The sequence below is a fragment of the Etheostoma cragini genome, chromosome 13, assembly GCF_013103735.1.
Source record: "Etheostoma cragini isolate CJK2018 chromosome 13, CSU_Ecrag_1.0, whole genome shotgun sequence".
NCBI classification, from domain to species: domain Eukaryota; kingdom Metazoa; phylum Chordata; class Actinopteri; order Perciformes; family Percidae; genus Etheostoma; species Etheostoma cragini.
Genome location: NC_048419.1, coordinates 15,367,993 through 15,380,950, shown reverse-complemented (window position 1 = coordinate 15,380,950; position 12,958 = coordinate 15,367,993). Strand labels below are relative to the sequence as shown.

The 12,958-nt window shown below is 41.2% G+C and overlaps 1 protein-coding gene across 1 annotated transcript in view; it reads left to right on the top strand.

Moving 5' to 3' along the window:
• LOC117955543 (reticulon-4 receptor-like 1) overlaps nt 1-5,415 on the top strand; it is an 88,325-nt gene extending 82,910 nt beyond the window's left edge. Inside the window, exons 2-3 of the mRNA XM_034890109.1 lie at nt 850-1,304; nt 1,878-5,415. Of these exons, the coding sequence (XP_034746000.1) occupies nt 850-1,304; nt 1,878-2,777 (1,355 nt within the window). The 3' untranslated portion in view covers nt 2,778-5,415. The remainder of the gene's footprint in view (nt 1-849; nt 1,305-1,877) is intronic.
• Nucleotides 5,416-12,958: the final 7,543 nt, after the last annotated feature.

Here is a 12,958-nt window from a genome sequence, read left to right as displayed (position 1 = left end):
ATCTCTTTTTCATTTACAACTTTGTTACTTCTCTAGCCCCACAATACATCAAACACTGGAGTGATTCAACGCAGAAAAATAAATACATAAGTAAATAAGGTGTGAAACAGGGGAATCTGACCACAACAAGTAATATCCACTTCACAGGCATGCTGCAGATGATTCTCGTTTCATCCTCTCTCCCTCTTTTTTACGTTCCCTTATTGTGGAAATGTATTACAGGTGAGGTGCGCGTTCAGTTGTAAGCAGGGGAAACATCGATTTTCTGTCGCCTTTAGATGATAACCACAGAATATACTATACACTGTAAGGTGCGTAATAGGATGATGTGTGTGTGCTGTATCGTCAAGACTGGTCCAAGGAACACAAACACAAATGTGACAATTGCATTACAGCACTATAAAAAACCAGACTACACACACACTCTAAAATAGCTCCTAGCAGATTACAATTTTTTAAGGTTTTTGCAAAACATCAAAAATGGTCCCATGAGTTTGGATTTGAGTTTAAGATGAAGACAACAGTGAAGGGTGGGCAAGGTTAAGGTTAAGAGAAAACCGTTTGGGATGGAAAATGTGAGAAGAATGAGCTCAAAAAAACAAAACGTGTGTGTGTGTGTGTGTGTGTGTGTGTGTGTGTGTGTGTGTGTGTGTGTGTGTGTGTGTGTGTGTGTGTGTAATTTGTCTGCACTGAACCATGCCCATTGTTGTCCTTGTAAACTGAGAGCAATGAGTGTTTCATTTAAGATGTGTCTGATAACAGGAGCTGTGCTGTATGAATTCAATTAATTCTGCTTCTCTTTCTCTCATGCTCTCTTTGTTTAATTTTCATCCTTCTCTCCTCTTTCAGGTTATGGTGGGGTGGAGCTACTCTTGGTGCTGTGTGGCCTGGACCTCTCTCTGCCCTGCCCTCGCCACTGCATCTGCTACACTTCACCCAGCACTGTCTCCTGCCAGGCCCACAACTTCCATGCCGTGCCTGAGGGCATCCCTGCCCAGAGCGAGCGTGTCTTCCTGCAGAACAACAAGATCCAGCGGCTACTTCGAGGCCACTTCTCGCCCACCACAACCATGTTGTGGCTTTACTCTAACAACATCTCCTACATACAACCCTCCACCTTCCATGGTTTTGACCGCCTGGAGGAGCTTGATCTTGGGGACAACAGGCACCTCCAGGCCGTTGCGTCAGACACCTTCCTGGGCCTGGGTAGGCTACATGCCCTGCACCTTTACCACTGTGGCCTGATCACCCTGCCTCCAGGGATCTTTGCGGGCCTCCATAATCTCCAGTATCTCTACCTACAGGTACATGATTAAAAGCTTGCTTTTATCTTTACTGTATATTGCATCTGCCATCACAGTCCCATTATAGTGTTATTATGGTGTAATCTGTCCATTTGCCTTGCTCAGCACTTACTGTCTATTCTGATTTATTAAATCAATTTTAACTGGACTGTGATGAAAAGCTGGCTGTTATCCTCTGTGCAGGTAAAACGGCACAAGTCAGCCCTCACATTAAAGTACAGCAGAGCTTCTGTGATCAAGTAGGATAACAGTACTGGAATTGATATCCAAGATTTTTTATATGATTTCATTTACATGGTGGTTTAATGAGGAAAGAATCTTCTGTTACATGGAAGAGATCTCCTAACCATATTATTGTATGGGAAAACGAATTGATATCAACGTTGAGTGAGTAGTACTAAGGCATAGTACTGCTGACATTATTCTTACAATAGAACATACAGATTTTTTCAATAGCAATATATCACAATACAGCAACTACATGTACTCAAACTATATCAAAGTGATGTTCAATGCAGTGCTCTCCATTTTAAGCTTCTGTTTTTACCTTCCCCTTCCTCTACATCCTGGCAGGACAACCAGTTAGAGTTCCTGGAGGACGATCTGTTCATCGACCTCCTGAACCTCAGTCATCTTTTTCTTCATGGCAATAAACTATGGAGTCTTCGCCAAAACACTTTCCGCGGTCTGGGCGTCTTAGACCGCCTACTTCTCCACCAGAACCGAATCCAGTGGGTTGACCGCCAGGCTTTCCATGACTTGAGGCGCCTCACCACCCTGTACCTGTTTAACAACTCTTTGACTGAGCTATCCGGATCCAGCTTGACTGTACTGCCTGCCCTGGAGTACCTACGACTTAACGACAACCCCTGGGAGTGTGACTGCAAGGCGCTTTCACTTTGGGATTGGCTGCGGAGGTTCAGAGGCTCCACCTCCTCTCTGATGTGTGTTTCACCACCAGAGCTGGCAGAGAAGGACCTGAAAATGCTAAAGAAAGAGGAGCTGCCCAGTTGCTTGTCAGGAGAGCGTCATGCACATGGTGCCCCAGGTGGTGAGACGGAGCATGGGGAGTCTTTGAACCACCTGAATCGTCACAGAAACCATCACAACCACCATCAGCGGCCATACCTGCCCCACGGGGATCAGCACAGCTTGCCTCCACCCTCGCCCCTGCCGCGACCACCTAAAGGAGGCCGCAGAAACTGCACCCGCCGGGGCCGCAAGACCAAAGGGGGAGTCAATGAGGTGCAGGTACTACGGGAGGAGGGTGAAAAAGACTATACTCCAGATGGAGGTAAATATGACCTGTCTGGAACTGCTAGGAGGAAGAACAAGTGCATCCCCAGGACTTCTGTCGGCCCACCAAGTGGGGTCCAGAGAGCCAATAATAAAGCAGGGTCACACATTGCAGATCATATTTTCTGTTTACCATCAGCTCTGCTGCTGTCACTCATCTCTGTCATCCTACGCTGAGACAGGAGATGGACACTTTGTGCTGGTGATGCAACTTTATGATTAATTCTCCTGAACAACCCTGCCCTGGCTCTTTAAATTAGGCAAGTGTGCTTTAACTATTGGTGTACATGACCGTGTATAAAGAACATGATCAAATATCTACTGTTAAAGAGTCCCTAAGTTATAAAGAGGGATCTTAATGAGTCATAATAAAAAAATGGAAGTCAGGGAAAACAGTTTAGCCCATTGCTTTGATGATGTCACCAAGGGAAACATCAGGAAAACTGTCTTCTATCTGTCTCTGTGGCATCGATTGCTTCACTGAAGTCATGTTAGAAACTGTCCAGCCACATCAAAAAACAAGCCAATGATTAATTCAAGTCAAAGTGAGAAGAATGCACAATAAGGATCAAAAAAAGCTCAGTCTCTATGTTTAGCCCTCTTGACACAATAGTGCTCTCTCAGTGCACCCTCCATCTGTCACTCATGGTGAGACAAAGACAGTCATTCAAAACTGTCACACTGCTCACTCAACAGCACCTCAAGATCCAGAAACAAACTGCAGACACAAGTGACATTAAAATGAGTGATAATAGAGCCATAGCAGTAATAACCAGAATTACTATATATCTACTAATAATATGGTTTTACTTAAATGGCTCACAGGAAGGTGAACCCACTAAATGCACATATGTATCCTTGGCTTATAGTCTAAAGTCTAAAAAACACAACTGGGGTTGTGAGACGTCGAGAGAATTGCAACACTAACTAGTCATGTTAAAAGGTGTCCCATTGTCCCCTTGCAACCCATCAACTTAAAAGCCATTCAGAACTAACCTTTCATTATGAGAGCCAAATCAGTCACAGTTAGTGTAAATGAGTGAGTAAATGAATTTCTGTGTCACTGTGTATGAGTGTGTGTCCAGAAAACACTGAAGCCATGCGGGTAAAATGACACTAGATAAGAGTGCCTAATTAGAGCCAGTGGCCAACGAGGACACACTACGGAGGTAAGGGATGGTCATCAACCTCACTGGCTACCAAACGTCAAAACGTACGAAAAGTCAACACACACAGGCCAAGGAGAAGCGGAGGCCAGAGTCTGGCTCACAAAATGTCTGACTCCCAGAAACTTTGATGTACTTTCGTACTGTGGAGATTAATGGAAAAAGATAGCCTTCCAGCAAAGATGACTCAATCTAAACAGTCACAGGATGGTTTCAAACGCCATGCAATCAGGGAGGAGTACTGATGACCACCACACCACCACAAAAGATCTTTTGTAATGGTCTAATCAACTGCTTACACTGGAGAACAAAAGCAGTTAGAATATGTGATTATCACCACAGGCACTGACAAACTTCTACTGCATTTCTGTCCTCGTCCTCTCTGGTGTATTTAGTGTGCTCCAAAACAGATTGACTTGACTTGGAGAGTTGTATAGTTATTGCTGCTACGTCCGAGAAGACCTGCACTTTCTGATTTTTCTTCAAGAAATAACAAAGACAGAGAGGACTACGGGACATGGTGGCCTGGATGAACTGGAGCAGGTCAATCACACTCACCCCTAACTAAGCTCCTCACCTTCACAGCCTTCCTGTCCCACTGCAAACTACTAACCTTTGTCGGTCCAAAACTTTCAAATCCAAGAGCAGAGCACCACAGGTTTGGACTTTAGACCTGAACTATTTCAGAGCCAATCACCCACAATCTCAAGTGCTCAACTAAAATAGGTAAAACCTGTAACGCTACACATGAGCCGTCCGGGTACCTTAACTAGCAAGTAATGGTAAAAGTCTATTTCTTACAGCATTACAAAGTTATAAATTCTATTTTCAGATGGAGCTGCTCTTGTATGCATAGTTAGCAAAAATGTTAAATTATGACATGCTGACAAAAAGCACAATAAATTATTTGTATGGTTTGCTGGCAACCTAAAACATGTGTGGTCTGGATGGGAATCAAAGAGCAGGGGCCACATTTGTACCCGGCTTGTGTGTGTTTCCTGCCGAGCCCCGCCTTCTCGTGTCCATCTATCTTAATGTTGGGGACGAACTGAAGCCTGTCGATGGTGTCATTTTCCTGACATGTAGGATTAGAGACCCCTTTTGGTGAACATGTTTGTGCTGCTGTGAACCCAGAGATGATGTAAATTGTGTCTGTTTATTCCTGTGAGGATGACTTTTTTGTAAAATGAAATAACAAAAAAACAAAGAAAAATACAAATAAAACTCTGTTATGTCTCGGTAGTTCCCTAGAAAAAAATAAACAGGGAACTAGGGGATGGAACTTTATTTTTGATTTAATACGATTATTAACATTTTTTTCCAGTAGTTTTTTAAGTTTTGCTGACTCATTCAAGATAAACTGTACACTGCACTTCCCTCCTCCTGCTCCTCTATTCTTTTCTATTCATGCCTGTCTTTCTCTCCCTCCTCCTCCCCTATCTGTCTAATTTTTCTCTTCCTCCCTCTCCACCTTCTCTGCTTCGTTCTCCTCCACCGCCGTTGCTCCCTCTTTTTTCCCCCTCTATCGCCTTATTCTTTTCCTCTCCTCGTTTCCATTGTGCAACCCAAAATGTTTTGTATGTGGTTATCAAACAATGCCAGACTCAAAAGCTGTTTATAAATAACATTAAACAGAAAGTGTCCTCAAATGGCTGAGGTGGTCTGTGTTTGTTTGCCTCCCTTTTGTAAGTGCATATGCGCTGCATGTGTGTGTGTGTGTGTGTGTGTGTGTGTATGTGTGTGTGTGTGTGTGTGTCTAACGGACAGACCTCCAAAATGAACCCTGAAGCTGCCTCAATGATAAGGCAATGAAAGGAAAGAAAAATTGTTAAAAAGTAAAAAAAAAGAAGAAAAAAAAAGGTAATGGAATAAGTATGAACATTCATCTACTGCTAGGAAAGAAACACATCCACTTTTAACCAAGATATAGCTTGGCCTCCTTCATGCCCTAGTTTTCCTCGTACATTCAGCGGCCTCATATAAAATATGCATCTGAATGACTGTGAGCACATGCACTCACACAAACAAACTCACAAATGCCCACATCTGTCGAGCCGTATTAGCTGTGAGGGTGCAAGGTGAGGTCAAATGGAGCACAAGCATGGGCTACGTCTATTCTGATCGTTTGCACGGTGTTCACATTTATGCATGTGTGTTTGCACATGACACTGAATTGTTCTTTGTCTGTGTGTTTGTGTATTATTTGTGCGTGTCCACCGGTGTACCAAGTATGCCCACTGTCACGGCAGATCCGGCCTGACAGCCGGCTAGGGCAGGGGATGAGGTGTGCCTCTGAGAGACGGTATCACTGCTCAGTTTGTAAAACAAAGCTGACAATTGGGAGAGAGGGAGAGAGAGAATGAGTTAAGCACAATGATTTTAAAGTCAGAGGGGTGTAGATATCTGTGAAAGAAATCCAGAGCAGCAGCCAGGGGAGAAGCAGTGGGCATACAGTAACATGGGTGGCTGAGGAATCAGCTCCGAGTTGTGTTCAGTCAGTCGCTGCATTTGTCCCAAACGAAGCCTGGGCTGCAGTTTACATGTGTTCACCCATGAGGAGACACTACATGTGCGGAGGAGCAGGATTTATATCAGAGCACAGAGCTTCTGTCTTAATGAGTTCAGGGTGAAACAGAAGTCTATGGGGTGCCGTTTGTAAAGCAGCTCACGCCAAAAATAACAGCAACATTTTGTCACATTTAGCTTTAAACAATGTTTAAAAACTGGTATGAATTTTTCTGGGGTCACTTTTTTGCAAATTTACAACATTATTTGGCAGGGATATTTTAAATAGTTTAATCCAAATATTAAATGTTACACCTAAATGTAAAATCAAAATGCTAAATATAAATATAAATCTAAATGTTAAATTTAAATATAAATATAAATGTTAAATCTAAACTTTAAATCTAAATTTAAATGTTAAATCTAAATATCCAATCTAAATATTTGATCTAATCAAATGTAAATGTTAAATCTAAATCTAAATGTTAAATCTAAATCTAAATGTTAAATCTAAACGTTAAATCTAAATCTAAATGTTAAATCTAAATGTTAAATCTAAATCTAAACGTTAAATCTAAATCTAAATGTTAAATCTAAATGTTAAATCTAAATCTAAACCGAACGTTAAATCTAAATATAAATGTTAAATCTAAATCTAAATGTTGAATCTAAATGTTATATGATATCTAGTTAGTTGTTATCCAAAGGTTTCTGTTGAAGCTAAATCCACAATTCCTCTGCGAAATATCCAACCAATCGGTATTAGCCGAGAACTTCGGCAGGGCGCTCCTGGCGGCTGTAGAGAATCTTTCAACAGCAACAGCGGGCGGAGATAGGCTCTTACTGGCCTATATGCAAACTAACGTGACAGATCAGTCAAAGCAACACAGGGAGGGAAGGATGGATGATGAGAAAAAAGGAAAGGAAAAAGAACAAAGTCAAGAAGGAAAGGTGAAAGGAGGCAAAAGAAAATGAAAGACGATCAGAGCAGTTTGAGAAGTTAAGGAAGGGAGGCTTTTGGGAGGGGATGTAGTGAGGAAAGAGAGGAACACATAGGGAAAGAGAGAAATCATCCATAGAGACACATGTATACAGGCTTCATGATCAAACAGAAGAACAGCTCATCCACTAGTTCAGTCCCTAAGCTGAGGATCTGAAATAGCCGCATGTGAATATTTATACATGCCTATTCCCTTCCAAAGGCAAAGAGGCCAAGCAAAATTGATTTCTCTGTGTGAATCCCCGAAGAGTTGAGACTCAGCAAAAGAAAAGAGAAAGGGAGAGTTAAAAGAAAGAAATAAAAACACTGCTAGAAAGAACAGTGCTGGGAGATTTTATGAAACAAGCAGAAAACTAAGAAATGGACACCTTCAGTAAAATGTAAATATTTCCACCAATCTGATGCACGCACCATGTGTCCTGTATTCACTCTCTCTCAGAAGGATTTTTCCATTACCTGATTTGATTTTTGTTTCCATTGCCATCCAAGCACAGAGCCTCTTCCACATGCCTTCCAGTAAGACCCATAAAACACCAGCCATCTTTTCGGTACCATAACTCCATCAGGCTTCATTACAGGCAGATATCTGATTCTAATTAGGAAGAAGGTCAAAGCGTCAGGCCATAACGAAGGCGACGAGGATGTGCCGCCATAAAACCACGAGCCTTTAATATTTAGGATCGGACTTGATCTGTCTGGAAAAATGCTGTTTCAAGTCAAAACATTCACTCGCACTTTTACATTTATTGACGACTCCTTTTACTCCATTTTAGTCCAAACCCGCCATACTAAATGGTTCAATTACTCAATATCTCTACATCTTTATAAAGGGTAACAAAGTTCATGTGCACTTGAACAAAAAAGGGGAACAGTCAGCCACAGTTGGATACATTTTCAACCTTTCAGCACCTGAGTATTACACAAGGACATCTGAGAAATGGCATTTGAATATGCAGCGGATGTCTTCATCATCTGTTGGCGTAGGCATGCTGAATCAAAACTGTCGGTCTGTGTTTCAGTTTTTGCTGCAGCTTTATTAAAAGTTTCATCATTCTGGATTAATGTTTTGAATAAGTGAAAGTATCTGCACTGTAACACGGAGCCCTGTGTTGTTTCAATAACAATATTTGTGTTTCTAAAATACATTTTTAATGCTCTGTTCCCTCATCCAAACAATCCCACAAACAGATCTAAGAATTTAATTGAAGCATCTCTAGGGAAGTATTCAGGCGTTATCATCATCGTGATTGAACAGAAAGTATTTGTGGGCCTAAATAATAAATACTGCGAGAGCAAAACAAAGACGAAGTTGGCCAAAATGAATTTTGGAACAAACATATCTCATCAAAAGTCTGCAGCCACACTAGCAGCTCTGTTAGCCTGTACTTAAGCACAATTTAGCTGAATATTGTCAAATGTAATATCCGCATCCTATGTTCACAATGGCAATACTACAATAACATGCTAATTTTTTACATGTAATGTTTACTATCTTTGTTTATTGTGGTAGAATGTGCATTTCCACAGTACAGCTGAGGCTGATGGGAATGTCAGTTTTGCATGTGATGGAGCAAGATGAAAAGTTTAAGGATCACCAAAGTCATTACAGATCATCCTGTGGGGGAAATTATTGTGTGTTCAAAATGTAAAGGTAAATTAATTTTAATAGAGGTAGAGAAATTTCACTTAAAATCCCAAATGTCAACCTCATGGTGGCGCTAGAGGACAAATCAGAGGATCACCAGATTCAATAGGATTCATTCTCTGGGAACCATGCATTTCTGTGTAAGATTTAACATTAATCAATCCAGTAGTTTTTGAGATATTTCAGCCAGGATTTTGGTGGACCAACCAACGAACTGCCAGCAGAGTCACGTTGCTAGAAGGCCGGTATGAGTAAAATATGCAATATAGGACAAATTGTTGAATTTTGCAAGGGTACTCGTCTTCTGCCTTTCTGCTGCTTTCAGTATACTGCTTAAATACAACAGATTATTTGTTAAATAAAAAAAAGAGGACACAATTTCTCTATTCAACAAATTGAACATCAAACAGGGCACGAAAAGGCACCAAAAATATAGTTTAATCATTTGCTGTTATCTACTGATACTCAGATACTCAGTCAGTGTTTATAGTGCAAGTTGATATTGTAGCACTAGCTACTAGCGTGACTAAAATGTGTAAAAGGTGGTCAACGGCTATAATTGTGTTGGGAAATGTTTGACTAGAACACATGGAAGTGAACACCTTTTGGCTCACATAATGGAAGCAGCTGCACATGATGATGCAGTTATATCTCACAGCTTTGCCCATTCCCCCCCCACTGACTGCCCACAGGGGACTGTGTGTGGCTGCCTGAACAATGACTTTAGTGCAACTGCCTGCTGCCTCACCACAAAGAAGTTTTCAGTTGGTTTAGCTGATTAGACCTCTACGGAAAATGCTTGACTGTCCTACTTTATGCTCCTTGCCCAAGATCTGACGACCCCCTTTAAGCTCAAGGTGTAAACAAAAAAAGCATCACCGTGCCACAGTTGTAGAGTGCTTTTCAATGTAATTCCAAATATAGTTGTGTTCAGAATAATAGAGGTGTGTTGGAAAACTGAATAATGCTCAATAATAGCTTTTAATTCCATAATATCAATACATTGGGAACACTGCACATTCAATTCCAAATCAAAACATGACAAAAAATGGAAACAAGGAATATTTGACTGTTCAATTTACATTTACTGTATTAACGTAAAAATGTCTCAAGGGTTTGCTTTGCTTTGAATCACTGCACTAATGTTTAGTTGCATAACCATGATTTTAAAGAATTAATCCCCCCACAAGTGTTCTATGGGATTGAGGTCCGGGGTTTGGGTGGGCCACTCCATAACATCAATCTTCTTCATCTGGATCCAAGACTTTGCTCGCTTACTGGTGTGTTTTGGATCATTGTCTTGTGGAAAACCCCATTTCAAAGGCATTTCCTCTTCAGCATAAGGAAACATGACCTCTTCAAGTATTTTGATGTATTGAAACTGATCCATAATCCCTGTAATGCAAGAAATGGGAGCAACACCACCGTCTGAGAAACATCCCCATAATCACCATGCTTTACTGTCTTTACAGTGTATTGTGGCTTGAATTTAGTGCATGGGTGTCGTCGGATAAACTGTCTGCGGCCCCTAGACCCATAAAAAAAATATTTTGCTCTCATCAGTCCACAGAATGTTATTGTGTCCTTTGGCAAATTTCAACCAATGCAGTACAAGTCTTTTTCCAGCTTTGCGGGGGCTTCTAGCTGATAGCTTTGCTTAACATAGCCTTCTTCTTATTGTAACAGTACCTTTAAGTCTTCTTTGATTTTCCTGGAGCTGATCATTTGGTTGAGCCTTTGGCATTTTGGCTAATCTTCACTTCATTCAAAAGGCAGTTTTTTGCCATTCAGGCTTTGGATGAAGGTAAATATGGTGCAAAACGTGAGAGTGCGTCGATGTGATGTAAGCACTTGTAGAATAAGATTTGAGAGCTTGTAAAAAAAAAAATCTGTACTCGTACATTTTTATTTCACTTCTGTCACTCTTCCAGTACAACCACAACTCCATGATTACAACCTCTCAAATCTGTCGCTGCAATGTGCTCTCTTGCATCCCACAGCGGCGGGTCTGCACCCTCAACTAACATGAAAGCTAGCGTTAGCTAACTAGCAGCCAGCCTGCTTCTAAATACTGTAAATACCTTTTAATATTCTCAACACTTTTAACAGTCAAACTGAAAAACTGGCGGTGAGCTCCAGGTCCTGCAGCCACGGATGGACCGCCATCAGTGGGGCTCAGCCAGCGTGGAAACATGGCTAGAAAGCTTCGCTGCAGACCTCGACCTGATCTGATTGGAGGTCCAGTGGGACACGGAGAGCTCCAGACCCGGTAGCAGCGGCACAACCCCCCGGAGCCCACCGTCAGTATTGGTGGAATAGCAAGCTAGCATTTTTCTCCCACTTCTTTATATGTTTTCTCCTCTCCAATCAACTTTTTATCAAAGTCCGCTGTTACTTAGAGCAATGTCTAGAACGACCCATTTTGCCAAGCATTTCAGTGTGAAATGCACTATAACCACCACACACAACATTTGCTTCCTTCCTTCCTTAAATATGGGCCATCATTTGCACCCGTTTCTTCACAGAATCAAACACCTCACTAATTGAACACAACACTGCTATTATTTTAAACATGCGTGTCATGACTGTTGGGTCTGTTGGTTTTCTATGACTCTACAACACTTACTGATAAATTATTTGCAATGTAGAAATATCACTTCTACCAAACAATATGATTTATGAGGTAACCCACTGCTATTATTTTGAACACATCTGTACTCTAAACGCCTACTGCTAACAACCTTCCATGAGAACTAAGAAACATTTTCCCCCACTTTTTCAAAAAAAAAAAAAGGTTAAGAACATCACCCAGAGCTTCCCTCCTAATGGGGTCCTATCTATTATTTCTCAGAGCTCTGCTGTGCTGAGTGGTTTCCTAGAGGAGACTGGATGACAGTCCTCTACCTGTCATCCAGATGCTGTCCCAACTTAATTCCTACAGCGTAAGTCCTTCTATATTATTTATAATTTGCAGCTTTTTAGCAGTAAGTCATTCTCTTTTTAGTTTTCAAGATGCTTCACCCCGCATTGATTTTTGATCTCATCACAAACTACACATATGTCCCAACTTTTGAGCTCACATTTCTATCAAACCACTACACTTTGCTTGGGAAAGGATTGTTCCATCTTACCGGTTTACACTGAGTGAGGTTTTTTTCCACATCCCGTCAATCATTCAGTTTAATAGTATGACAAAGGCTAGATTGGCTCAACTGCTTAAAGTAATCTGCCTAACTAAGCAGCTCCTCTCAAAAGTAAGAAGTGTTACTATAATATATACAATGATGAAACTGTAAATCTTCCACATTAACACTACAACTGGATTTGCTGTAAGACTGCCAAGTCAGTAGTCATGAAATAGTAGGTTCTCTTTTTTAACTTTGAGGTCAGAAAGCTACAAGGCAAGCTAAAAAAGTGTTAAAAAACCCTGACTTAAAAAAAGAAATCAGTGAATGACTCTGGACAGGTAACAATTAGACCTGAAATAACCATTTTAACTGGTGCTGAACGCATTAAAGTGAGACATGAACACCCGATACAGGGTCAGACAACTTACACAGACTAGATTCACATGAATACAGAGTATGGACAGGGGTTGATATTTGACGTCTACGCTTTGATCACATCATTCTACATGATCTCACCACCAAGCTCAGCTCAGGAGAGATCCCACAGTGATGATAAACTTCTCCACACCACATTAGACTGAGAGCCCAGATATTATGTGGAGCCGTGTGGTTATTCACCAAATTAGCAACTCCAACCAGTGCAGGAAATATACTAATTAGTTCACTGATATGGATAAATCTAATCTAAACCCAGCAATCCACCTGATTTGCAGCAGCAGGCTAACACACATCCACTGCAGATAGAGTAATTATTCACTCATTGACATGATCACATAAATAAATCTCAACAAATTCTCGGCTTAGATCAGACAATCATAAGCAGCCATCCCTGCTTGGAAACATAGACCGTATATATATTGATGGACAGAGCATCCGGTTCGGAAAAGTGCAACCACTGCGGAAGTAACTTAAAC